Here is a 27,311-nt window from a genome sequence, read left to right as displayed (position 1 = left end):
CTGGTGAGATTTCAAAAGCCACCTCCAAGTTAAAGGGTTAAATTAGATTTAGGAAAGGTTAGGGGGATTTCATGCCCTGCCCCCTCCCATGCTAATTTATTTTCATAGAAATAAGCGTTAAGCAGAGAAATAGGCATTAAGAATGAACTGTATGAAAGCAACAACTGAAATGTCCATGAATGACAGCAAGTGTAAATTGTGTGATAAAGCGGATGAAACAGTTGACCTTCTCATCTGCGGTGCAGTAAGGTCACACAAACTGATGATAAAAACCAGCATAATAAAGTAGTTGCAATGCTGCGCTGGAATTTTTGCAAAAAGTATCAACTGCAAAATATTGGTGGGAACATAAGCCCGAGAAAGTTGTTGAAAATGAGAAAGTTAAGATCTTGTGGGATTTCAAAATCCAAATGGATAAGAACCTAGAACATAATACTCCGGATATTACTGTGGTTGAAAGTAAGAAGGTCAAACTAATCGATGTGGTACTCCCAGGTGATGTTTGAATTGAGGAAAAAGAGATTGAAAAGATAACAAAAGCTCAAAAGCTAAGATTTGCAGTCCAGCATCTCTGGAAGTAGCATACAACAGATCTTCCAGTAGTGATAGGAGAGCTAGGGGCCATTCCAGAAGGACTAATTAGACATCTAGGCGATATTGGCATAGATAGGATAACAACTGGACTGTTGTAAACAGCTGCAGTACTTGGAACATGCCATATACCCCTCACTGACTCCTAGATTCTTGGCTAAAATCTGAATCGGTGAAGGACCCAAAAAATTCCAGCACAAACATCGGGTGGACTGTGAGAACCGCACCTAATTCATCAATCATTTGTAGTCCTCTTTCTCACTGGAACCCAAAGCAGATTACAAGTATGAAAAAACCCTTTATGTCAATCAGAAAGTGGATTATGAGCTTTGATAACATTTGAAACAAAGATACCCAGTAAGACAAAACGAAGCATACGGGCTGAGATGGAGGAACAGTAGAAGATGCAAAAAGTGATTAATTTGGTGCACGTCAGTAATGTCCCTCCTTTATCCTTTTTTTAAAGTCCGGGGAAATCCCGAGTGAGAGATCCAGAGGCGTTAGCCATGTTAGTCCAGTAGCACCTTGAAGACTAACCAAGAGAGCTGTGGTTCTCGAAAGCTTATGCTACAGTAAAGTTGGTTAGTCTCCAAGGTGCTACTGATCCAGAGGAGTTAGCCGTGTTAGTCTGTAGTAGCAAAATCAAAAAGAGTCCAGTAGCACCTTTAAGACTAACCAATTTTATTTTATTGTAGCATAAGCTTTCGAGAATCAAGTTCTCTTCATCAGATGCCTGATCCGAACTGGTCAAATACAGAAGAGGAGGGGAGGGGAAAGAAGGGGACATATATCACAATTGCATCCTGTCGTCTTGTGATATATGTCCCCTTCTTTCCCCTCCCCTCCTCTTCTGTATTTGACCAGTTCGGATCAGGCATCTGATGAAGAGAACTTGATTCTCGAAAGCTTATGCTACAATAAAATAAAATTGGTTAGTCTTAAAGGTGCTACTGGACTCTTTTTGAAGGTGCTACTGGACTCTTTACTGAATGAGAGAGGGTCACACGTACTAAGGACAGGCAGGCGCTGCGGGCCAGGCAAGAAGGGGTCTCGGCTGATGTAGTCCCTCCAGCGGGAATCCCCTCCTGGAGCCTGGCCTCAGTCCAGTGCCTGACCTGTCAGCAGCTCCCAGCAGCAGGAGGCATCCGCCTGGGGCAGGAGGCCGTGACCCCTCTGGTGGGGGGGGGCAACTGGCAGACCCTTAGCTGATCCAGCTGAGGACAACGGGGGAGCCCTTCCCGCTGCAGGAGCCCAGAGACAAGCGGCCTGCCAAGAGCACAAAGGGCCAGCCGGGGCCAGCGGGAGCTCATTAGCAGCTGCAGCATCTGGAGAGACCTTGCCAGGAAAAGGGGGCAGAGGTGATGGAGGCTGAAGAGCAAAATGGATCCCCAAGCGAAAAGAGTGAGAGGTGGGCACCACCTGGCCTGATCTGCGGCTGCTTGGGAAATTCCTGGGATTTGGCGTCAGGCAGCGCCTGGGAAGGGGAGAGTTTGGAGAGAGGGGATGCTCGGAGGGGATATGATGCTGTATGGCACCCATGCTCTCAGGCGGCCATTTCCCCCAGGGGAACTGACTTCTGTAGTCTGGAGATCAGCTCGAATTCTGGGAGAACTCCAGCCCCCAACTGCAAGTTCACATCAAGGGAAGAACGGCGGAACCTTCTCAACAGCAACAATTCAAGCCCCGGATATTCTCCCCAGCAAGACCCCCACCCCCAACTCAAGCAAACAGGGAGAGACTTTGCTTTGCAGTACCCCCCCCCCCCACACACACACCCAGGAGTTTGCAAGGGATGCAGGGAGTCGGGGGGGGGGTTGCTGGAATTGTTCGTTCTTTTTGTTCATTCCACCGAATTGCTCATTCTTTTTCTTTCCAACACGCACGTTTCTTTCTCTGGGTCTCAGCTTGCAAGTTTGTAAATAATCATTCTTTAAAATATACACAGCTTGTTTGGAACTTTGAAGCTTGGGAGGAGGGGGGGCGGCGAGTCGCCCACCCCAAGCATCTCCTGCCTGGTGGCCCCGGCTGGCAGCGGCATCCCAGGCCTTCCCTCCTCCCTTCTAGTATGCACACCCCATGGTTGGATCCAAATCCTGGAACTGGCTTTGCTAATGTATGGAATGAACTCTACCAGAGTAGAGAAAGGAAAGCAAGGATGAGCCTCTGATGGTTTGGGGTTTGTCCAGCCTGCTAGCTGAGGATCACCTTCCTTCATGGTTCAGAAAAGTCCAGCTGGTTTGGAGGGGTGGGGCCAGAGTTTGCAGCCGGAGATCAATACCAGACTTGATAAGGGAGGGCAAACCTGTGAAGTCAGCTTGGGCGAATCTGCAACAGGGAAGGAACAATCTCTTGCAGATAAGAGTTCAGTGCTTACACGACACACGACATTCAGAAAGCTCCTGCAAATGGAAAGAATACAGATTCTCCCCCTCTTTAACTCCCCCCCACAGCCAACCCCCTGCTCTTGCTGTAGGCCTTTGGGGCAGGGACCTGCCCTCTTGCATTCTGCAAAATGACAGATGGAGTTATACAAAGGAAGGAAGAACATTTTGCTTGTCTTCATGGTGCTTATCATCAGTATGGGGTTGGACAGACACAGGGCTTTTTTTCTGGGGAAAGAGGTGGTGGAACTCAGTGGGTTGCCCTCGGAGAAAATGGTCACATGGCTGGTGGCCCCGCCCCCTGATCGCCAGACAGAGGGGAGTTTAGATTGCCCTCCGCGTTGCTTGTGCTTGGCGGCACGTAGGGCAATCTCAACTCCCCTCTGTCTGGAGATCAGGGCCACCAGCCATGTGACCATTTTCAAGAGCTTCCAGAACTCCGTTCCCCCGCGTTCCCCCTGAAAAAAAGCCCTGGACAGACAGCATGGCATAGCAGTTAGAGTACTGGACCTGGCATTCACATTCAAACACCTGTTCTGCCAGGAAGCTCTTTGGGTGCCCTAGTCCCAGTCTCTGTCAGCCCACCTACCTCACAAGGTTGTTGTGAGAATGAAACAGAAGAGGAGAGAAATGGCTGTACCCACAGACTCCTTGGAGAACAGGTGAGGTCAAAAATATAAGAAACATAAGACATAACTCCTGTAGATCCAAGGAATGTCACCATCCCTGGGCCCTCCAAAATTGTCATCCAGCACCTTCAGGGTAGAATTATATGACCCATCATTCACAGAAGATTTTTTAAAAAATCAACAGTGCTCTCTGCCACCCAGGACAAGATCCCTATGGAAGTGGCCGTATCGCTATAGCAAGATCCCACTCGAACAAAGCAATCCGATTCAGGGAAGAGCTGGTTTTCAGCAGATGGTTGCTTAAAAGATCACATTCAGTCTTCCAAGCTGAAAGCCACTGAAGGTCTGCCCAAAATATCTTAGGGACACCCAAGAAGGAAAGAGACCCTCTTTCTCATGAACCTTGATGAACAAAATTGCCCACACATTTTATAGAGTGCAAAGAGGAAGGGTTACAGTATCTCTTCTTCAAAGCTTCAGGCTGACCTAGGCCAGCTGCCAGTCCAAAGGACAGCTGCTTTGGATATTTCCAATTCTTGGCTTCAAATGTGAGGCATGAAGGGGAAGAAGACGGCCAAAAAGATGTCACCAGGAACAGCCCTCGCATTGGCCCCAAGAGCGGGACACCTGGCTGCAAAGGATTCTTCAACTGCTGGGTTCCCTCCAGCCTATTTTCCTAGGTCCAGCTCGTGGCTGTTAAATTTCAGCATAGGCAAAAAGGATATTTTCAGGATATTTTCACTCAGTAGGATCTGTCCTCATTGCCCCACGTGAGGCTGTTCCATGGTACCATCTAATACAATTTGGTCCTGGCTTTCCGAACGCACAAAGGAGCCTACAAGTCAGTCGTGCCCTCCGATCCTATTCCATTTCAGAGAACAATGAGGCCACTTCAAAAAAAATAGTTTCATCTAAGTCAGCAGCAGAAAGCTTGAGGGAAAATCAAACGGACGCTCATGTGGGGTGTGAGTTAACACGAACAGATAGTACCCTCATAGAACACATGGTTCCTCCCGGCAAAGCCAAGGTGCAGGCATTCTTTCCTATTGCAATGCCCTGGAGAATTCAGAGCGAGCCCACAGGACGCACACAGGTGAAAGGGGACAGAGGAAGAAGAAAGTGGAAAGCAAGGAGCCGGAAGGAGAAATTCTGGGCTTCTGCCCAGGACCTGGTGATAACAAAAAATGGGGGGGGGGGATCCATCAAAGCAACCATTGGGGTGAAGCTAGTCTACTCCATCCCCTTCTGGGAGCAAATCTGCACAACTGAAGTTGTGGAAGAAGGAAGGGGGCAGGACTTCTGCCTGGTTACCACAGAGGGCCTTAGCTGTGGGGCAACTGCAGCAGAGGTGACAGCAAGAGGCTGAGGCTGGGGGGGGCGGGGGTGCTGAACAGTGGGGGTGGGGGGCCATATAGCCTGGCTGTGCAGTGCAGGCACGCTGTCCTTCAGCCAGCCAGTGCCAAGCGGGAGGGAGGGACGGATGGAGGGGCACTGCACCCAGCCACTCTTTCACTTGCTGGCCAGCTCCACCCAAGCAGCTGAGACAGACAGCATGCTGCCCTTTCCCTCTCCCTGCTGGCCAGCGCCTGCAGACTCACATGCAAAGCACGAGGGAAGGATGGGGCACTTGTGCGGATCCTGACATTGCTTCTATCCCCCACTCTTCTTTTGGGTGATGGAGGCTGGGCCAGGAGAGCAGGTGGGCTGGTGTGAGCTACCACAGCCTGCAGTAAGGCATTCCTGTTATTCTTGTTCAGTGGGTTGGGTGAGAATAGGGCTCCATTCCTGTCTTTTGCTCAAGGCCCCCAGCATCACTCAGACTGCCCGTGCCGGTGAGGAACCTAAAGCCAGAATGTCATCTCCCTATAAGAGAAGTACAACCAAGAAGACATCTCGACCTTGGAAAGCCCTGCAGATATTTAAGAGCTCAGCAGAAGAATCGCCTAGAAACACTCACCAACTTTACTGTAGCATAAGCTTTCAAGAACCACAGCTCTCTTCATGCATCTGACGAAGAGACTAAGCAGACTCAGGGCCAAGCTACAAGTGACGAATGACACTTGAACTGCAAGTGGATTGAGTGGAGGGCAAGTGAACAGGGAGGAATACACTTGCCGTTCAAGTGTCGTTTGTCACTTGTAGCTTGGCCCTAAGAGACTAAGAGACTAAGAGAATAAGTTGGTTAGTCTTAAACGTGCTACTGGACTCTTTTCTATTTTGCTACTACAGACTAACACGGCTGGATCTAGAAAGGCTCAGTTTGTGAGTGCTTCAAAACGTCATGTGGCTGGCCTAGAAGCAGCTGGGAATGTGAAGTTGTGTTGTCCCCTCCAGCCAGCCCGCCCGCCAGCCCTGCCATGCAGCATGGATCCCGGAGGCCAGCCCTGGTCCCTTCCCTCCTCCTGCGTGCTGCTGGATCTTCTCCAAGACCCTGGATTCTTAGCTGCCTCTGACAGGGAACATCTGGTCCAGCTGCGTTTGATCTCAGCACAGATGCCAAAAGCTTCACGGGAGAAAAGTCCCCCAGTCTGCTTTGCCCGCCAATTTGGGGTCCCTTCAACTTGATTCCAAGGGGGTGAGCTTGCCCTAAATTACATGGCCTTCCCACTTGGGGCTGTGCATGGACTCCTGTTCATCTGACCCAACAGAAATACATATGCCCCACCCACCCTTTCCTGTCATTCATAGAATCATAGGGTCGGAAGGGACCATTAGGGTCATCTGGTCCACCCCCCTGCACAGTGCAGGAAATTCACTACTCCCTCCCCCCTCCGGCCACACACACCCAGTGACCTCTGCTCCATGCCCAGAAGTTGGCAAAAACTGTTGGTCTCCCCAGGCAAACTAGTTTGGGGGAAATTGCTTCCTGACCCCAAAGTGGTGATCGGCATTACCTGGGCATATAAGAAGGAGCCATGAGAACTAAGCGCTGATGTACCCCTTCCTGCCCTCCCCCTCAAGATCTGCCCAGGTTCACAGAATCAGCATTGCTGTCAGGTGGCCACCTAGCCTCTGCTTAAAAACCTCCCAAGAAGGAGAGCCCACCACCTCCCGAGGAAGCCTGTTCCACTGAGGGACCGCTCTAACTGTCAGGAAGTTCTTCCTCATGTTTAGCTGAAAACTCTTTTAATTTAATTTCAGCCCATTGGTTCTGATCCGACCTTCTGGGGAAGCGGAAAACAACTCCGTGCCATCCTCTATATGACAGCCCTTCAGGTACTTGAAGATGGTTATTGCATCACCATTGCTGCCTCCCACCCCCTACAACTCCCAAGCACTTACCTGGCAGGTTCTCACAGTGCCAGGGGCGGTGTGGGAATCCACTGGGCGAGATCTCTGCCGTCTGCCAGTAGCCCTACAGAAGCAGGCAGAAGCAGTTACCCAAAAATGACACAGGAGCACAACCTTGTTGGGGGTGGGTGGGTGGTCAGGTGGGAAATGTAGGAAGGGTCTCTCCATTGTGGAGGCTGGTGCAAGTCAGGAGCCAGGGCCCTTGCAAAGAGTTCCACAAGCCAGTATTTGATTTGGAAAGATGGGATTTGGTTGCAAGATCAGTGTGTAATTCTGCTTATTTGGGGTGGTGGTGGGGGGGGGGAAATCTATGTCAAGGCATTCCCTTTTCACTTTACCGTTCTTGGATGCTAAGCCAGCCAGCCAGGCAGCAGAATAACAGCCAAAGAGCCAGATGTTTCTAAGTATTAACAACTGGTTTCTTTTCCAGTTTGGAGTGGATATATTAAAGGGAGGGAATTCAGTCCAAGTTCTGATCAGTTAGAGTCCAAGGGCTCATTCTTCACAAGCACAGCACAACGGTATGGCCCAGAGCAAACGGCGGCTGGGATGTGTGGCAGAACAGTCTCCTGGGAGCAGCTCCAGGAGTAGCCAAGTAAGGCGCAATGAACAGAGTCTCCAGTCAGCCGCGCTGCTGGCTCGTTTCTAGGGCTGCTCTAAGCAAGCCTTGAAGATGCAGGGCTGGCAATGGAGTTAAGGTTCTCCGATAAAGCCACACTCAATGTTGCCACATCATCTTCCAGAATGCTGCAAGGGAGGCTGCGAAGCATCTTCTAATCCGTCTTTTGGAGGCGCAGCGGGTCTGAGGCCAGACCGGATCACCATATTTAAATAGTTGCATGAACTGGCATGATCATTTTATGCTTCCATTGCAGGGAAGAGGAATCCAAAGGATCGTGTTAGTCTGTAGTAGCAAAATAGTAAAGAGTCCAGTAGCACCTTTAAGACTAACCAACTTTATTGTAGCATAAGCTTTCGAGAGCCACAGCTCTCTTGGTCAGATGCATCATCAGCTTTCGAGAGCCACAGCTCTCTTCATCAGATGCATCATCAGCTTTCGAGAGCCACAGCTCTCTTCATCAGATGCATCATCAGCTTTCGAGAGCCACAGCTCTCTTCGTCAGATGCATGCATGCTACTGGACTCTTTACTATTTTCCAAAGGACCATGTGTTTGGAGCACCTTTCTGTGAAGAAAGGCTAAAGAGTTTGGGGATTTATAGTTGTGGGGGTGGGGCGGGGGCAGAGATTATTAAGGGAGGCATGACAAAGGATGATACAATTATACGTGGAAATTGGATAGAGATAACATTTTCCTTCTACTACCATGCAAAAACACAAACTCAGCAGGAGATTCAGAAAACACAAAATAAGGTGCTCTGTCATACAGTTATTAACTTATGGAACTCACTGCCACAAGAGCAGTGATAGAATGCCAGCAGGTGTGGAGGAAAATGTCCTTTTCCTTTTATATAGCTGCTGCTGTTAAGTGGCTGGGTTGCGAATCAGCACTCTGCTGGTTCGACTACCACTCTTGCCAAGAGCTCAGCAGGTGGTCTTGGGCAAGCCCTTCCTCTCATCCCCAGATCCCCAGCCACATTGTGGGGATAATGATAACGCTGACTTTGTTCACTGCTCTGAGTGGGTCACTAATCTATCTAGAAGACCAATATATGAGAGGAGTTATTATCTGGGCTTTTTTTCAGCTGGAATGCAGTGGAACGGCGTTCTGGAACCTCTTGAAAATGGTCACATGGCTGGTGGCCCCGCCCCCTGATTGCCAGACAGAGGGGAGTTGAGATTGCCCTCCGGTGGAGGGCAATCTCAACTCCACTCTGCCTGGAGATCAGGGGGCGGGGCCACCAGCCATGTGACCATTTTCACCAACAGCGATTTAAACTTTTAAAAACTCCCCCCTTGTTCCAGCTGACCCAAAGTGACATCATTGGCCCTGGGAACGTGCGTGCTCTTTGCGCGCGCACATGTGGTACCAGAGCCACCACCTCCCGCCAAGAGTTGCCCCCTGTGCTGGCAACCCACTGAGTTCCACCACCTTTTCCCCCAGAAAAAAAGCCCTGCTGGTTATTATGATTAAATGTGTGGAAAAGGTCTGCAGCAGCTTTTCATGGCATGGAGGTAAATAGCGTCACGTTAAGCCTCTGTTGAAAGATGGGGCCTTTTTCACCAGGCGGTTGGCAACCCTGTGTGGTGATGGACCCCAACAAATGCGCGTCAGAAGCAGATGGTTGACTCTTCCATTCCAAGAAATTTGCCCGTGTTTAAGGTGCCCTGTGAATCATTTTTGTTTTCAAAGATGCTCCGGGAGCCGTTCATTCAAAATCATCACAAGAACAACACGGACAGATTTCAAAACCTGAGTTTGTGAATACGAGTACGCATTCAGGTGGAAAACATAAAGGCTTCTGGGGGACCTTGAAAACCTATCGGGCCTCTCTTATATTATCCTCCTCTTTCTCCAAAAAGTCCCGTAGTGTTGAGATATTTGCGCTCAGCTTTTATCCCCAAAGCAGCTTGCAACCCTCTTCTCCTGTGAATTAGGGAAGGCTCAGAAACAGTGACTGGTCCAAGGTCACCCAGGCTGAGGCGGGATTTGAACCCAGGCCTCTTCAACTTAGGTCATTTCCACAGGGGTTGTTTGTCATTGCATCCCCCCCACCCCACCCCAACATGCACTGCTCAGGTTTCCCCGTCTTTTCAGAAATCTTTCCCAAATCTGCTTTGCTGTGATATTTTTGAAGATAGCAGCAAATGTGAGCTGTCACTCACATCAACAGGAAAACCCAGATCGTCCTGGTCCCAACCACTTTGGCACCATTTTCTTTTCCCTGGTTCCCCATGGTGGCCATTTCCCCCTTTCGTTTTTTTTTTTTTAATCTCTTGCTCCTTTCGATGTGGAGGTATAAAGGAAAAGGCCTACCTCTGCCACGAAAGGGGCTGGAGACTTTGTTTTTAAAAAGCTCAGAATTCAAGGAATCCGATAAATAGATTGCTATAACACTATGTTAATTGCCAACTGTAAAAAAAATCCCAAAAGCTCTACTGGGGAGGGGGGAAAGCTGCCAGGAAGGACACGGGGAAAGAGAAAATGCAGGGGAACCTGTGATGTGAAAGTCCCATCACTGCTATACTGTATCAGCAGCAACAATAAAACCCCATGAGCCCTTCCTTGGGCGGAAAACACCTTAGCCTGACAGTTAAAAGCACACACTGGCTATTTGGAGGTATACCGCTCCTGAACATGGAAGTTTCATTTAGCTGTCTGACTGAGTGTGCTGAGACCATCAGAGTTAGCAGCCATTCATGTCCTATCTTGTGGCAATGAGTCCTGTAAGCTCATTATGGCCAAGCCGCTACAGAGTGAAGCGGAGCGTCTTACCAAGAATTTGCTGGCTTTGTCTCCAGGCAGGCTGGCAAAGGTGATGTGCAGATCCAGGGGCAGGATGAGGCTCAGGACCGCCTCCCCACCCTCCTTTTCGAAGACGATGGGCTCCCGGCAGTCCACGAAGAGGGAGATGCGATGGGGCTCCAGGTTGAGGGCGAGCCGTGCCCAGCGGCCGTGGGCCAAGGGGGTGCCGCCTGGAAAGACCAAGGAGGCAGGCTCGAGGTTGTGCACGGTGCGGTACTCCAGCCGGAGCTGGTCAGCCTGCGTGCTGGACACCAGCTGCAGCAGGGGCCGCCCGTCCCGCTTGGTGGCAGCCGGAGACGCCAGGGAGATGAGGGTCCCCTCTGAGCCACCGCTCTGGCGGGCCACAAAGTGGAATCCCAGGGCAGCCTGCACCGTGGACAACAGGTAGACCGAGTAGTCCCAGGGAAGCGTCAGGTGGGGCACCCGCTGGCGGAACTTCCAGGCTGGCACTCCCGGATCGGGCCCCTTGGCCTTGGTGATGCCCACGACGGAGCGGGTGATGTTGAGGGCTTCCAGCAGATCAATGACTGCAAAGCAATTGCAGCACATTAGCAACGTTGAAAGACTGCGTGGGATAGTGGTTAGAGGGCGGGAGCTGAAATCCCCATTTGCCATGGAACAAGCAGAACAACCATTCTATTGACTCTTGGCCTAGCCTACCTGGCAGGGTTGTTGTGCAGATCAAATGGAGGAGAGGAGAAGCATGCAGGTCACTCCCTGAGCTCCTTGGAGTACGTGCAAGATAAAAATGCAGCACATGAAACTAAGACACAAATTGCTCCTACAGGACATTCCAGAATGCCAGAGAAGGTGGACGTTGCAGTTGCTTTGGCTGGGGGGGGGGGCTGGTAAGAGGCCCTGCAATTTCCCAGGCCGAGGTTGCCAACTGACCTGGAGAAAAAGATGCCTTGTCCTTTAATAGAGGCTTAATCAGATGTTATTTATTTGATGATATTATTTATCCCCCATGCCACAAACTGCTGCTCACTTCCACGTGTTATGTCCCTAGGAAAATGGCAGGGCATTTTTCTCCAGGGCATTGGTAACCATCATTATTGCATAAAACCATGGTTGTTGATTTACTTGTCATCTCAGATGCATACCTTTCCTGGATGATGTTGTAGCCTTTTTCCCCTCCCTGTGGGAGGTTCTATGCTTTAAACAGCTGTATAAGCAGTGATCCAACAGGTAAAGTTTCTGCCTGTATTGCAAATAAATTTACCTGTTGAATTTCTGCCTATCAGACAACTTTGAAAGGTATCAATAAAAAGAAGGAAGTGGGGACCTCAGAGATTCTCTTTGTTCCACTGGCCAGAATCTTTTGGTAGCAAGGCTTTTTTTTGATAAGGAGGGCCTGTCTTTTCTGCAGTAGCTCTGATCGGAGGGGCCAAGCTACAAGTGATGAATGACACTTGCCTGGCAAATGAACAGACTCACGTGTATTCCTCCTCCCTGTTCACTTGTGCTCCACTTGCACTCCTTTGTCCCCCCCCCCCACTTACCCTTTGCTAATGCATGCACGGAATCTAACAACGTGCAACGTAGGTCCAAAACAGTTTTGAACCCAAATCTGGACTGGAGCTGAGCGCCTCTCCCCTCTGCCCCGCCTCCCTCCCCCTCCTCTCAAGGAGCTTGCAAGCAACCCCCCACTCCCCCCCACATTCCTCCTCTGCCTCTCTCCCCCTCTTGTTGGAGCAGCACCAGCTGGACTTAATTAAACTGGATTTCAGAGGGATTTGCTGGGAAAGCAGCCCAGACAGCGGCTTGGCTGGGTCTCCGGCTCTGAAAACAAAGGGAGTGTCCCATTTGCATGGATTTACATGAATGAGTAAAGCCAATTGCCTGCAAAGGATGGACAGCAACAAACCTTGGCCTGGTTTGACTTGCGAAGTTGTGAATTAAAAGGAAGGGAACAATAAATGTTCATTTATGCTCAGCATATCCACAGCTGGATTTTGAGCACCCCACCCTTGCACACCGCTGGATGTAAACCAGCTTTATGGTTTACGCAGCAAGCGTGTCTGTTACACATACTCTGCTGACACACCAGTTGTGTCTTGTCAAAAATATAGCAAGGGTGTAGGACAGGAACAGGCTTAACCACTCAGGCCTGGAAGCTGGAGAAGTGTAATTAAGCCAGGCTGTGAGTGTTTCTGGATGCACAAGCGTGTGTGTGAATGTTACCCGCAAAGTGTGAAACTGCCCTCCACGGCCACATTTAACATGTTTTCAAACATGGCACCTGAAATCAAATATGGACTAATTGTAGATTTTTTTTTTGCTCTGCAGCAAAAGAATTTAGGGAATGCAAGTGACAAATTGCCATCTAACCCTCGAGAAATGGAACCCGTACAGATGAATGGAAGGGGGCATAACCCTTTCCGTGTCCTCTTCAGAAAGCGCACCTTTCGAGGCTGTTCTGCACACACACACACACACACACACACACACACACACACACACACACACACACCCAGCTGGGCTCAGGCATGATCTTAGAGGCAGTTGTGCAAAAGATGCTGAAAGGGAGAAATTTGTAAAGAAGACCCAGTTGCGAGTAAGGTTGCCAACTGCCTGGAGAAAAAGTGCCTGCCCCTTTAATAGAGGCTTAATGGGACATGGTTTTCCAGGTGATGCTATTTATCTTCATGACATGAAAAGTGTCTCTTGTCCATCCCCATCCACGAAGCCTCTATTAAAGGGACGGGACATTTTTCTCCAGGCCTGATGGCAACCTTAGTGTGTGCGTGCGTGTGTGGGAAGGGAGGCTAACAACCTCTCCCTCTCCGCTCCGGCAGCCTACAAGAAGCTGTGCAGCTGCACCTTACAATTTGTGTCAGTGCTTTGTGTTCCATTTAAATGACTTTCTCTTGCGAAGGACCTGCTTTTTCAAGGGAGAGATTGAGGGCAGGGGATAGGGGGGGCGTTATCCCTTCCCTCCCCTATCATTTTCTTGCTGATAAAAGCCACTCCTGAAACTGATAGGTACATTTCCCTCAGCTGGAGACAGACATCAGCATCGGGAAGAAAAGGTTACGACTCCCCTCTTTCTCCCCCCCTTTGATAAGGCACTCCCAGAGGTTGCATTTGCAAAAATATGGAAGAAGCCATCCCATTCAGCTGAGGACTGCATTGGAAACCTCTTGCCCCCCTGATAACGTCTAGTCCGGCCCCAATTGACTGGCTTCTTAAAAAAATAGTATTAGCCCCAACCTCCATACGAAATAGAACCTCCAAGTACAGGGGACGTTTTTCACAGGCTATAGCACACTAAAGCATGCAGAGAAGTAACAATTCACGCCTTTTCCTTCACTACTCATCTGTTAAAGGGTCTTTGTTACCCTTAGATTGTGCCTTTATTGGTGGTGGTGTCGGGGAGAGCAGCGGTGGGGGGAAGCTTTTCCTGCTATTTGTAAACGGAGTAACTCTGGACTGAAAGCATTTATTTCTCCCTCCTGACCCTACACTTGGGTCTGCCAGTTCCTGAACACCTCTTGATAAATCCTCCACAGTTATTTGTGTTCCTTGCTGCTGATGAAGAATTGTGTGAATTTCCTGCATTGTGCATGGGGGTTGGACTAGATGACCCTTAGGACCCCATCCAGCTCTGTGTGATTGCAAAGCCTGTACATTTTAATACCAACAGAAGCAAGCTGTATGAAGATAATCAATTGACTCTAGAAGTCTTGCTCCCTGCATCTGGAAAGCAGTAACCAAACTAACACTTAAAAATAAATAAGAGTCCAGCGGCACTTTAAAGACTAACAAAATTTCGCTCCAATAGGACACTGATGGGATCCAGTTGACTTGGTTAAGGGTCCAGGAGTTACGCTGGATTCAAAATCAGTGCTGAAGAAGCAAATTAATACAACTGCCCCCCAAAGCATTTTCCCAGCTTCGTTTAGCCACGAGGATGCCCCTTCCCCATCTCGATTCAGCTGATCTGGGCACATGGATCCATGTGAAGGTTACCTCAAAGCTAGACTATTACAATGCACTGTACATGGGTCTGCCCCTTGATGACAAGCCAGAAACTCCACTTGGTACAGAATGCTGTAGCTCAGTTATTACCAGGTACTAGGCAGAAGGTGCATGTCACATCCATTCTGCAGACAGTCTACTGGTTACTTATCAGTAACGAGGTTCAGTTCAAAGTTCTAGTTATCGTAAGCCCTTCCTTGATTGCCTCAGGCCCACATACCTGCTGGGTCATCTCTCCTGCTAAGTTCTAATGTGGTGGTAGAGAGTGCCCTCAAGTCATAGCTGACTTACAGCAACCCCTGGTGGAGTTTTCATGGCAAGAGACGAACAGAGGTGGTTTGCCATTGCCTGCATCTGCAGCCCTGGTCTTTGTTGGAGGTCTCCCATCCAAGTCCTGACCCAGGCTGACCCTGCTTAGCTTCTGAGATCTGATGAGATCAGGCTCACCTGGGCTGTCCAGGTCAGGGGTTCTACAGCCACACCTCTATTTATCTAAACACAACCTTCTGAAGGTGCCACTCTGAAAACAGGTAGGATTGGCGACCGCCCGCTCACATGCATTCTCTGTGGTGGCTCCTACCTTCATCTTCTAAATAAAAATTTCAATTAATTGAAATCTCATTATTGCTTTATTTACATCAAATTATACAACTTCTTCTGTATTCATCTAAACTTCATCCACAGCTTATCTAAATTATTATAGTATGCATAATACTTTCCCCATTTTTCTTGAAATTCTGATATGAGCCTTTTATTAATATAGTTTGTTAGTTTGGCCTTTGTAGCATAATCTACTAGTCAGAAACTTTTTAAATGTCTTGTAGACTGCCTTGAGTCTCAGTAGGAAAGGCAGACTAGAAATGGAGTAAATCAAATTAAACCAATAGATGTTTCCAGTGATGCAGAAGTAAAGGCATAGGGACTATAGACTTCACTCCTGAGTACTGTCTGTTGCTGTAAGTGTGATCCTACTGGATAGTTTTTATGTCGTTTAATATGTCAGTCTTAGAATTGCTTATACTCTGTTTAGCATTCCTTCAACTCTGTATTAGATCCCTGTCAGTTTTAAAGCTTTACAAATTTGCATTTATATACCCTGTTACATTTAGGTGGATAGCTGTGTTGGTTTGCAATAGAACAGCAAGATTTGAGTCCAGTGGCACCTTGGAGTCTGACAAGATTTTCAGAGTGTAGAAGGGAGCTCTGACTCTTGGAAGCTTACGCTCTGAAAATCTTGTCGGTCTCTTAGGTGCCACTGGACTCAAAGCCTGCTATACCCTGTTACACTGTTTATGGAAATGTCTTTAAGTGAGGAAGGCAGACAACCAACAAACCAACAAACAAACGTTCTAAACCTTTCAGCACAAATCTGGCAAAGGAAAGCATTTTGCTACGGAGAGGCAGTTCTTGGCAACACCCCTGATTTCCTCCAAGTTACTTCCACTCTAATCATTCCCTATACACACATGCTTCCTGGTGAGCCCAAGCCAGAGCTCTGTGCCACCCAAAGGTCTGCATACATTTTCCCCAACCAGCCCAACCATCTCTTTTTCTACACACTGAACAAGGAGCACAAATGCATCTGTGCCTTCTTGTGAGGCTCACTCACCATTGTCACCATAATAGTGTAGCTCTGTGTCGTCTCCGGGGATGCTCTGCCCTGCGCACTGAAGGGTGAGGGCGGCCCACTGCGCCACGTACAGCTGCCAGCACCTCAGCATGACCCTGGAGCCCCACAGCCGCCCAACTCATTGGAAACCCAGTGCTGGAGAGGAAGGAGAGAAGCTCTTCTCCAGCTTCCGCGAGTTTGCACAGCAAGAAGAGTGGGAGGGGGCCGATCTTGGAAACATCCAAGAGGGGCAGTCAAGTCTAGCCAGATGTGGGGGTCTGGGCAAAGGAGGACGAGGCGGCCTTTTGTCAAGCCCACATTAGCATCTCTTCTGCCCCATCAGAGAAGGGAAGGGAAGGGCTGGGGAGAGTCCAAGCCAGTCCTTTTCTCCTGGGCTCTGCCCCACTTTGATGCAAGCTGGAGGCCGCCCCCCACTCAAAAAGTACAAGGGGGAGATACTGTGGCTGGATCCACCTCTGGAAGGGTCTGAGCAAAAACCAGAGGCGGATCCAGGCTGCGGATTAGATGCAGCAGAGGGGAAAAGGAGAAGTTTATTCTCTGTCTGGGATGGAGACGGGTCAGAAAACAATCTCTCTCACCTGGTGCAAACAGGCTTAACATGGTGCCTCGTTCAAGGTGGAAGGACAGACAGGAGAAAGAGTCTGATGGCAACCTGGGAACCCTACAAACAGCCTGCTTGGAAAGAGCAGAGTGCAGTGTGGCTTTCTACCACCTAGAAGGAAATCAAGGGGAATTACTTCGACTGCAGGGAAACAGCCCTACATTCAGAAGCAGCCAAGGGTCACTTTTCTGCCTCAAATAATGGGGCATGGGAGGCCAAAGTAAACCCAAACCTGCATGAATGGAGCTCTTGAACATGGCACATGGCACGTGGCACATGGCACGTGGCACATGGCACGTGGCACGTGGCACATGGATGGCTGCTCTCAGGTCCCACCCAGGAAGAGGTAGATGTGAGCTCAGTACAGAAAGTCATTGTTCTGCATGGAGGTGGTTCCGCTCCACCCGGAGACGGGTCTCTGTGTAGCTCTCATTGCTGCTGTGCATACAGTGACAATGGAACATCTACGCGGAGGTTTCCCTTCATTTTTCTTGCCCCAGACTTCCATGGCTGCCATGTTGTCCCTACGATTGGAAAGATTTTTCCAAGCTTAAGAAAATTAAATATAGCATTATATAGCATTATAATGTGATAATCATAGAATCATAGATTTGGAAGGGATCCCCAGGGTCATCTAGTCCAACCCCACGCACAATGCAGGACATTTACAACTGCCCCCTACACCCCAGTGACCCTCTGTTCCATGCCCAGAAGATAGCAAAGAACCTCCAGGATCCTTGGCCAAACTGGCCCGGAGAAAATTGCTTCCTGATCTCAAAGTGGCAATCGGCATGTAAGAAAAGGCCATGATGACTAAGCACTGATGTAACCCTTCCTGCTCTCCTTCTCATGATCTGCCAAATCGATTGCAACAATATTCAGGTTCCCAGCTTTTGATTTTTAAAAAAGCATCTCTAGCCCTTTTCATTGCAGAGTTATATGGGGAAATGTATTGCCTGCTCTGTTTTTCATAACTCTGCAGCCCAAAGGGCTAGAAACTTACTTTTATAAAGAATAAAAGCTAGGATTTAGTACATTGTTGCAAAAGTTTGTTTTAATGCTTTAATGCTAACAATATATTACTGATCTGAAAAACCCCTGACAAATCCCTCCAGTGGTGGTGGAGAGGAACAGGGGACGTGGGGTCAGGAGTAATGAAAATGGCACTGCCATGAGCAGGACCTTTTCCGCACTGAATCCAAGGGGGCTTTGAACACAGTCTTTCCAAACAGGCTTGGGAACGATTGCAGAACGATTGTGGAAAAAAATCAGGAGGAAACGAGGGCGTCACGCGGAGGCTTCTGAAAGCAGGGTTTCAGGAATCCAGGTGGAACAAAACACGTGTGTGGAAACACCCTGTGTGTGTTTGCTGTAACAGAAGTACACACGGACTAAGTACTTAAAGAACATGCTTTTAGTCCAACAGAAGTCATCGCGGACTAGACCAGCCCAGTTGGTCAGACGCATGCATGCAGTTGGTCTTCACTCGGCATGCACTTTAAGGTGCCACAGCAGGACTCTAGCCTAGGGAAGTATTTGCTGGAATAAATCCATCTTTGTCTCTAAAGGCCGACAAGAGTTCTCTGAGTACTTTGTTTTTCCGCAAAAGACTAATGGAGCCTCCCAGCGGGAAGGCAGCAAGATCGAGCTTGTCTCCTGCTGGTGAAGATAATTTGTGGCTGTTGCTGCCATCTAGTGGATAGAAATGGCACCGCCCAGACTGGGATCTCTTGTTATATTTAAACAGCTTCACAGATAGTTTTTAGGAACAATTGTTCAATACATCGGAACAGGAAGCTGTTGGTTTTCTGGTATTCTGAGAAAGAATCTCTCCATGTCTTAACAAGGACTGCGGGAGGGCACAAAAACCAGGGACATTTACAACTCCCCAAGTCCCATCGATTGTGCTGTGTGCAATTTTTTAGCATGCATAATATTTTGGCCGCCTGCTCCTCCTTTTCTTGGCACGTTGCAGATTGCAAACTTTCCTGCAAGCTGCTGTCATTTTCATTGATGTTGTGCAGCATCTAGATTGTTTGATACCGAATAAATCACAAGCTGTAATAATCATTATTTCCAATGGCCAAAATCAAAGAGGAAAATCACGTCCAATCCTCTCTGAAGTCGTGTCTTGTGCCCCGAATCATGCAAGAAAATTCAGAATTTGGAAGATGGAATTCCATGATGTTCAAGGCATGTGAGCTTGACTACTGCAAAATGTCATTGGGTGTCAGCGGTTATGACCCTGGACTGGATTTTTGCATAACCAGTTCACCTATGGCCGTCATTTCCTCTGGACTGTCTCATGCATCCACCGTTTGGGGTTCTGTGTGTCCTGTTTAACAGAGGAGCCTGTTCCCCTAAGCACTGCATAAGGTGCTAATGACCCAGCCAGGCCCTCTCCACAGCCCCCATATGTCAGGTCCAGTGTATATCTAAACTGTACTGACTCCATTTTCTAATGCTTCTAGTGTTTAAGTGCTTTCTTCCCAGGTGCACCAGTTCCCAGCCAGCATTCCCACCGGAGGAGACTGTTTTGTCTAACACCGTTCCACCAAGCATTGGCCTTGAAGGAGAGCAGCTTCCCAGGACTGAGCGATGTTGTTTTGAGAACTGTGGGGGGAGGCTAATCCAGATGGGTATTGTTACTCTGTACCTTATGCTTTGCCCTTCATTGGTAACAATGATCATGTACCATCCTGAGTCTCCTATTCAGGACAGTGGACTATAATGGACCTTTTCTGCAGTAAAGTTTCCTTTTTCAAACAATGGACTTGTGTTTGCTTCTAAAGGGAATCCTGTAGTGAGAGCCTTATTTAGCCACAGTCTGACATTTTGTTACCAGACCCCGGGAAACCGCCACCCCAAATTCCCTCTCGGTGGAATTTCGTGCTGTTTGGGAAATTCCTTGGGTTGTTCTCCTGATTCGCCAGGGCAGGCGTCCCCCTCTCCCATAGGTGACGACTGTTGCTGGACTCCCTCCACCGGATAGGAGATGACACTTTGGAGGGTAGCTATCTGCACCGCCATCTCTTCAGGGGACAGTCTCTCTCCTGCTCCCATTGCAGAGATTAGATGAATGGCATGAGCCAAACTTTCTTCCATATCCATCAGTTTAGCTTCTAACTGTTGCATTCGACTTGGCCCCGGTGGCTCCCTCATGGAACCTCCATTCGTTGCACTCACCGGGGAAAAGGGGCCCCAAGGCGGAGGGTCTCCTTGAATGACTCGCGATCTCGCTGCTAGAATTCCCTTGGCCAGGCCCGTCACTGTCTTCTCGCCTACGCAACTTGGGGGCGTGGTGACTACTCGCAGTCGGGCCAAGCAGCCCCTCCCGGCCAACCAGGAGTGGAAATCGAAACTTAAAACTGAAGTGGAAAAGGAGGGGGATAAAGCTCCGCGAAACAAACTGATCCAATCCCCACAAGGGGATTGGCTAGCTGGGAGCAAGTTTTATGTCCCAGACAGCCTCAGGCTGGAGGTCCTGCAGCGCTGTCATGATGCTCCCACTGCTGGTCATTATGGGTATCTGAAAACATTGCATCTAATCCAAAGGCAATTCTGGTGGCCAGGCATGCGCAAAGACATTTCCCAATATGTTAGTTCCTGCCCTGTTTGCCTCAGCGCCAAAACCAGAAAAGGAAAACCTCCGGGTCTCCTGCAACCATTAGAAACACCGAACAGACCTTGGGAAATAATTTCTATGGACTTTATTACTGATCTACCTATTTCAAAAGGACATAATTGTATTTTAGTCGTGGTAGATCTGTTCTCCAAACAAGCTCATTTTATTCCCTGTACTGCTATACCCACCGCTCGAAAACTAGCCGATTTGTTTTTAAAGCACATCGTAAAATTACATTCTTTTCCGTCCAAGGTGATTTCGGATCGCGGCGGACAGTTCGTTGCCAAGTTCTGGCGGGAGCTTTTGAGAATGTTGAATATTGAGCAAGGCATCAGCTCAAGCCACCACCCACAAACCGACGGACAATCCGAAAAAACAAACCAGATACTAGAACAGTTTCTTCGTTGCTACATTAATTTCCAACAAGATAATTGGGTGGACCTTCTCCCTCTAGCCGAATTCTCATATAACAACAGTGTACACGCTTCAACCGGAGAGGCCCCTTTCAAAATTGTCTATGGAGCTCACTTCAATCCCTTCCCGTTGGACGCTCCCCCTCTCCATTCCTCTAAATTGCCAGATGTATCTTCGTGGTGGGGGGAGGCGGCGCAACAATGGACTCTTATTAAGAAACACCTTGAAAAAGCCAAACTGGATTACAAAAAATACGCAGACCGCCATCGTGTGGCCGAATGGGATTTACAACCTGGAGATCATGTGTATATTTCCACCAAGAACCTGAAACTAGCTCAGACAAGCCGCAAACTCGCTCTGAAATTTCTGGGACCTTTTCCTGTGCGCAAAATAATAAATAAAGTGACTGTTGCTGTAACTTTGCCCAAAAACTTACGCCATGTTCATGATACGTTCCATGTCAGTCTTTTAAAGAGAGCTCCTACCGATGACAAGTGGCACATCAAAGCTCCACCCATTCCAACTTTAATTGACGACCAAATACACTATGAGGTACAACAAATTTTGGACTCTAAACTCAAGCGAAATCAGCTTTTTTACCTCATTAGATGGAAGGACTTTGATTCTGGGTACGATGAGTGGGTGAATTCTGTACATGTTCATGCTCCTAGACTAACCAAAGCTTTCCATACTCGCTACCCATATAAACCCGGGGGGGATCTGTTTTAAGGGGGGCAGAATGTCAGGTCCAGTGTATATCTAAACTGTACTGACTCCATTTTCTAATGCTTCTAGTGTTTAAGTGCTTTCTTCCCAGGTGCACCAGTTCCCAGGCAGCATTCCCACCGGAGGAGACTGTTTTGTCTAACACCGTTCCACCAAGCATTGGCCTTGAAGGAGAGCAGCTTCCCAGGACTGAGAGATGTTGTTTTGAGAACTGTGGGGGGAGGCTAATCCAGATGGGTATTGTTACTCTGTACCTTATGCTTTGCCCTTCATTGGTAACAATGATCATGTACCATCCTGAGTCTCCTATTCAGGACAGTGGACTATAATGGACCTTTTCTGCAGTAAAGTTTCCTTTTTCAAACAATGGACTTGTGTTTGCTTCTAAAGGGAATCCTGTAGTGAGAGCCTTATTTAGCCACAGTCTGACACCATACACACTATCTTTCCAGAAGCGAGAGTGCCGAACCTGCCCTCTGTTCATCTTGTTTGCAGCCGAGATTTGTTTGTGGGCTGAGCTGGCTGCTTTGGATCAGTGATGTAAATGGAGAAAAAAGTTTCTTGAAGAAAATATGTGGTCTAATGGTTAGAGTGGCCGTTTTCACACTGCTTACTGGCCATGGAACTTTGCACCAAGCTCCTGGAATGACAACATCTTCCTGGAGCGATTTCGCGCTAGGAAGATGCTGTTGTTCCAGGAGCTTGGCGCGATGTTCCATGGCCGGTAAGCAGTGTGAAAACAGCCAGTGTTGATCTAGGCTGGGGAGGCCCTCTGGTTCAAATCCCCAGTCTGCCATGGAGCTTGGGCCAGTCACACACTCTCAACCTAACCTACCTCACAGGGTTGTTGTGAGGATAAAATGGAGGAGAAGAGAGTGATGTAAACTGCTTTGGGTCCTCATTGGGGAGGGCAGGGTGCAAATGAAATATTTGGAGCTAACTACGAGGAGCACATGACCCCGATATTACGGCAACGACACTGAATGCCAGTCAACGCTCCCAGTCCAATTCACGGTGCTGGTTCGCACCAGGGCTTTTTTTCTGGGAAAAGAGGTGGTGGAACTCAGTGGGTTGCCCTCGGAGAAAATGGTCACATGGCTGGTGGCTCCGCCCCCTGATCTCCAGGCAGAGGGGAGTTGAGATTGCCCTCAGCGCCGCTAATTGGCACGGAGGTCAATCTCAACTCCCCTCTGTCTGGAGATCAGGGGGCGGGGCCACCAGCCATGTGACCATTTTCAAGAGGTTCCGGAACTCCGTTCCCTGCGTTCCCCCTGAAAAAAAGCCCTGGTTCTCACATTCATAGTGATACATGGCTTCGTATAGGAGCACCTGAAGGACCCTCTTCTTGCATACATTCCTGCCTGGAATTAGATCACAGGGGGAGGCCCTCAGAAGCTCGGTTGGTGGGTACACGAGCGAGGGCTTTTCAGTGGTGGCCCCGTGACTGTGGAACCACCTCCCAAGGGAAGTGTCCCTGCCCCCTCACTCTCGATCTTTAGGAGGCAGTGGAAGATGGTTTTATTTAGGGCTGCATTCAATTAATTGTATTGTTTATTGATAGTATCATATAGTGATTTTAAGTTGAGATTTTTCTGTATTTTTATGTCTATGGCAAGCTGCCATCAGTGTCATAATGTAGAAAGGATCCAAAGGAGTTAGCCGTGTTAGTCTGTAGTCGCAAAATAGTAAAGAGTCCAGTAGCACCTTTAAGATGAACCAACTTTATTGTAGCATAAGCTTTTGAGAACCACAGCTCTCTTCATCAGATGCATCGTCAGCTTTAGAGAACCACAGCTCCCTTTGTCAGATGCATCATGAGCTTTTGAGAACCACAGCTCCCTTTGTCAGATGCATCGTCAGCTTTTGAGAACCACAGCTCTCTTCATCAGATGCATCGTCAGCTTGTGAGAACCACAGCTCTTTTTGTCAGATGCATCTAATGATGCATCTCATGAAGAGAGCTGTGGTTCTCGAAACATGACAATGCATCTGACGAAGAGAGCTGTGGTTCTTGAAAGCTTATGCTACAATAAAGTTGGTTAGTCTTAAAGGTGAGACTGGACTCTTTACTGTAATGTAGAAAGGTGGCTAACAAATGTTTTGAATGAATGAATTTGCAAAGGGTGGATAGACAGCTAGAATTAATGGATGGAATGTTTTCCTATCAGAGAAAATTGAAATAAATGGGGAAAAAATCCCTACAAGATATTTTCATTCCACACACTGGGTGATGTATTGGATAGATTCTTCCCTGGGTCATGCAGTACATAATCCCTTCTAGCCATTTCCCCCCCAAGCACGGGGCAGTAGGCAATTGTGCAGCCTGTCTCATGGACAAGATTGCCCCAGAGAAGGGGCCACGGCTGAAATCTATCCCAACGCATCCCTTCCTTCCCTCCCTCCCTCCCTCCCTCTCCTGCCTGCCTGGCCCCTGCTCGGCCCCTCTCCTAACATTTCTAACCCCTCCATCTCTCCAGCAGCTGGACGTCTCTAATCCTCTTTGTCAGCAAAGCCTATTAGACGAGATCAGGGCTAGTTAGAATGGGCACAGCCACTAACGCTCCAGCCCCCGCCCCGCGTTTGCCTCCCCACCATTGCTCCCTATACACCTGGCTTCCTCTCCCCACCCCGCTGCCATCTCTTCAAGACCGACCCTCATGCTTTTGCAACAGATCAGGCCTAACAGAAAGTGTACACTGACCTACCACATGCCTGCTTCTCCCATGGCATTGTTGGCACCCTGTCAGGGGCACATACCCTGGCTGGCAGGGAATGCCCCAAGGACAGGTCATAAGAACCCACTTCCAAGAAAGCTGCAAGCCGTTAGCCGGGTGCCAAGCATGGCAGAGACCCTGTGCCCTCCCCACGCTGTTTTGTGTGCAAATCTAACACGCCCCAGCAGGCAGTGAGGAATTGTGCCCATTCAGTGGAGGGGTTATGCAATACAGAGAGCAGGCGAAGATGGCTGTCTGTCTGTGCTGTTGGCAAGAGCAGAACATTAAGACAAGCTTGCTAAAGCTGAGCTGCTCCAAAACACAGAGCTAAGGTCTTGCAAGGATGTTTTCTATCCAGCTGCTGGAAGTGAGGAGAATCCCCTGCCCAGTTAATTGCTAATTCTCTCCCTTGCCAGCAAATCAATCAGGAGATGCCAAGATGAGACACTTCACCAACAACTTCATGTCCATGCTGGCACACTGCCAGGGCTGACCCAAGACATCTCAGTGCTGGAGGAAGGAAACCCAGTTCCCTCCCTTAAGAGCTGTCCTGCTGGCTGGGACCCCAAATTCCCCCAGGCCTGTATCCCTCTGCAGCCAGTGAACACCTCTGAATAGCTGGCCAACAGGACAAAGCGATGGCCTTCTTCTGCCCCCCCCCCCACCAAATTGTGAATTCAGGAGGAAGTTGCACAGAGGCAGACGCTCCGCTAAGCTGTCACAGCCCACAGCCATGTGGGAGCCTGTCCTCCATGAACGGGCCTCAGCCTTTGAAAAAGCAGCCTTAGCTGATGGCACATGCTACATCCTGGAGCAGTGAGTCCCGAAGATCAGTCACCTGCTCTGCAAAAGAACTTCTCTTTTGTTGTCTGTCCAGGTCAGTTTCATGGGAGGATCTCACTTCTAGGAGAGAGGACGATGAACTTCATCCTCCCCACTTTTGCTGCCGCATCCAGCGACACGGTCAGTGATTTATCCGCCATGGGCTTGGGGCATCGTGGACTATTGTGAGGCTGTTCCTGTCGCTGGGGCCTGCACAAGGGAGCTTCCTATGGATCGTGGCCCGTGGAGGGCTAGTTCTGCCCCAGAGCCCTGCCTGAGTTGGTGCGGCAAAAAGCTGTGAGCTTCTGGTTCCCAGAACCGGCTTAGAGGCAGCTGCCCTTGGGGATTTGGCAGGGCCCCCGCTTGACGTTCTGCAATGCCTGTGAACAGAGCAATGGGTGGAGACCTTGGGACAAGGCAGCAATGAGGGGCGGTGTGTGTGTGTGTGTGTGTGTGTGTGTCTCAGTTCTCCCTCTACAGATGAATCTCAACAACAACAAGACATCCACACATGAAGAAATCCACCCTTGCTGCTCTCCAGCCGCCAATCTTTAGAAGAAGGTAGTAGGCATGGGTGTAGACTTTGCAGTTTCCGGGGGCGGGGGCTGGGGCCGGGCTAGAGGCATCGCTGCATCCAGTCCTTAAAAGAACTGGGGCCCTGTGACATCACAGGGAGGACCCAATGACATCACAGGGAGGGGCTTTCATTGCCGCCATCTATGGAGGTGGGGCAATAGGGGATTTAGGGAGGGGCTCCCCACAAATTTAGGGGGGCCCAAGCACCCATTGGACTCCCTCCACAATAGGCTGGGCCAAACCTAGGAAAAGGTGGGAATTGGCCAGTGGTTATAGTGGTATCTACAAAGGCATGAGAATGACCTTTCTGAGGTGCAGGAGGAGACAGGTATGGCAAGGCCTCTTCTGAAATGGTAGCAGCTGGTAGTAATTCTGGTAGTAGCTGATGCAGAAATTTTCCTTGTCTGAATATTCTGGCCTGTACACATTAGATGGACTGTTTTGGTCCTTGGCAAATATGTGTGAATGTCTGCTGGGACAGGCTTACCTGGGTTCTGCAGGCAGGGTGGAATCCCTGCAGCTTCTGACTTCTTGTAATAGCATTTCAAATTTACCAAAGTGTTTTATAGCTTGTTATCCAAACAACCACCATGCAAAGGAAGCCACAGTGCAATCATACTGTTATACGCTTGAAACCAGTTCATGTTAGCTGTAGGTGCCTAGTTGGTGAACAACTGTCAATACACACCTACTTGACCAACTCTTTAGAGTGTAGACATTTTAAAAAGAATGCTTAACAGGTTTGCTGAGGCCATTAGTTAACTTTGAAAAGGATCTGGTTCTGCATCCACTTCAGCAAACATAGAAAATCACAGGCTTGAAGAAGACACAAAATATCTATCTACCAAAAGAATCCCCAAATCCTATAGCAATACATTTGCTGTAGTTTTGAAAGTGCTACTCAACTGGTTTTTTCAATTTCTTCTCTAAGCGTTAGCTAGTTGGTCACTCCTTTGAAACTGTAGCACACCATTTTAGGTACCCGAAAAATGCAGAGCATGAACATGTGCAGAGTGCACATTCCTTGCCAATGTTCTCTCCGGGCTGCACACACGGAAAAAAATAAATTTTAAAAAGGCCTCTGATCTGCATTCCTCCCCATGCTCAGATCTTGTTCATGCGGATGGGGTTTCTCATTGCTTCAGAGAGGCAGCACTCAATTTTAGGAATTGTCCTTTTCTGCAATAGATATCTCCTCTCCATTTAAAAATGGAATGGAAATTAAAAGAGGAGCTTAGGAGTGGCTGAAGCAGCCCCCCCCCCGCACACACTACCTCGAAAAAATTAACTGTTCTCTCACACCCAGTAGAAAAGCAACAAACAAACAAACAAACAAACAAACAAACAAACAAACAAACAAACAAACAAACAAACAAACAAACAAACAAAGGGCCTACCCTTTCCCAGTGTTCCATTTCCAAAATACAATGTAATGATAATGTAACTGAAACATAAAATAAAATAGAGACTCACTTCCCCCCCTTATTAAAAGGAACAGAAACCGGTCCTTAACAGAGTAGCACTGATTGCAGAGAAAACGTGATGATGGGTGGATGGAGCGTGCTGCTGGCTGGTGTGAGTGTGAAAGAGAAAATAACAAACCTACACTTGCCTTAGTTCTAGAAATGAAGTAAGAGATCTTTATAATAGGAACCCCAAACTTTGTTAGGAAAGTGGAGATAGAGTCCTATCTACTGATCTATTCCTGAGGAGCAAGTCCTGAGATTAGCAATCTACACATCAAAGGGTAGTTCAGGGCAGTAAAGGAGTAATCAGTAAACAGAGGCCATAACCTGTCTATCTTTCTTTGGTTTCCCCCCTCTGAAACTTGAGGAAAGGGACAGCATTAGAAGTGGAGTCTTTTAATATTCTTCGAATGTAAATTGTAGCCAAGAAATTATATT

At 48.6% G+C, this 27,311-nt stretch overlaps 1 protein-coding gene across 1 annotated transcript in view; it reads right to left on the bottom strand.

The window, feature by feature from the left end:
• KCP (kielin cysteine rich BMP regulator) overlaps nt 1–16,020 on the bottom strand; it is an 80,475-nt gene extending 64,455 nt beyond the window's left edge. Inside the window, exons 1-3 of the mRNA XM_054988561.1 lie at nt 15,909–16,020; nt 10,289–10,845; nt 6,884–6,956 (exon numbers count right to left, since the gene is read on the bottom strand). Coding sequence (XP_054844536.1) covers nt 6,884–6,956; nt 10,289–10,845; nt 15,909–16,020 — 742 coding nt within the window. The remainder of the gene's footprint in view (nt 1–6,883; nt 6,957–10,288; nt 10,846–15,908) is intronic.
• Between the last annotated feature and the right edge of the window lie 11,291 nt (nt 16,021–27,311).

The sequence above is a fragment of the Eublepharis macularius genome, chromosome 9, assembly GCF_028583425.1.
Source record: "Eublepharis macularius isolate TG4126 chromosome 9, MPM_Emac_v1.0, whole genome shotgun sequence".
NCBI lineage: Eukaryota > Metazoa > Chordata > Lepidosauria > Squamata > Eublepharidae > Eublepharis > Eublepharis macularius.
The sequence above is the reverse complement of the archived record's forward strand: the minus strand, read 5'-3'. Positions and strand labels throughout refer to the sequence as shown.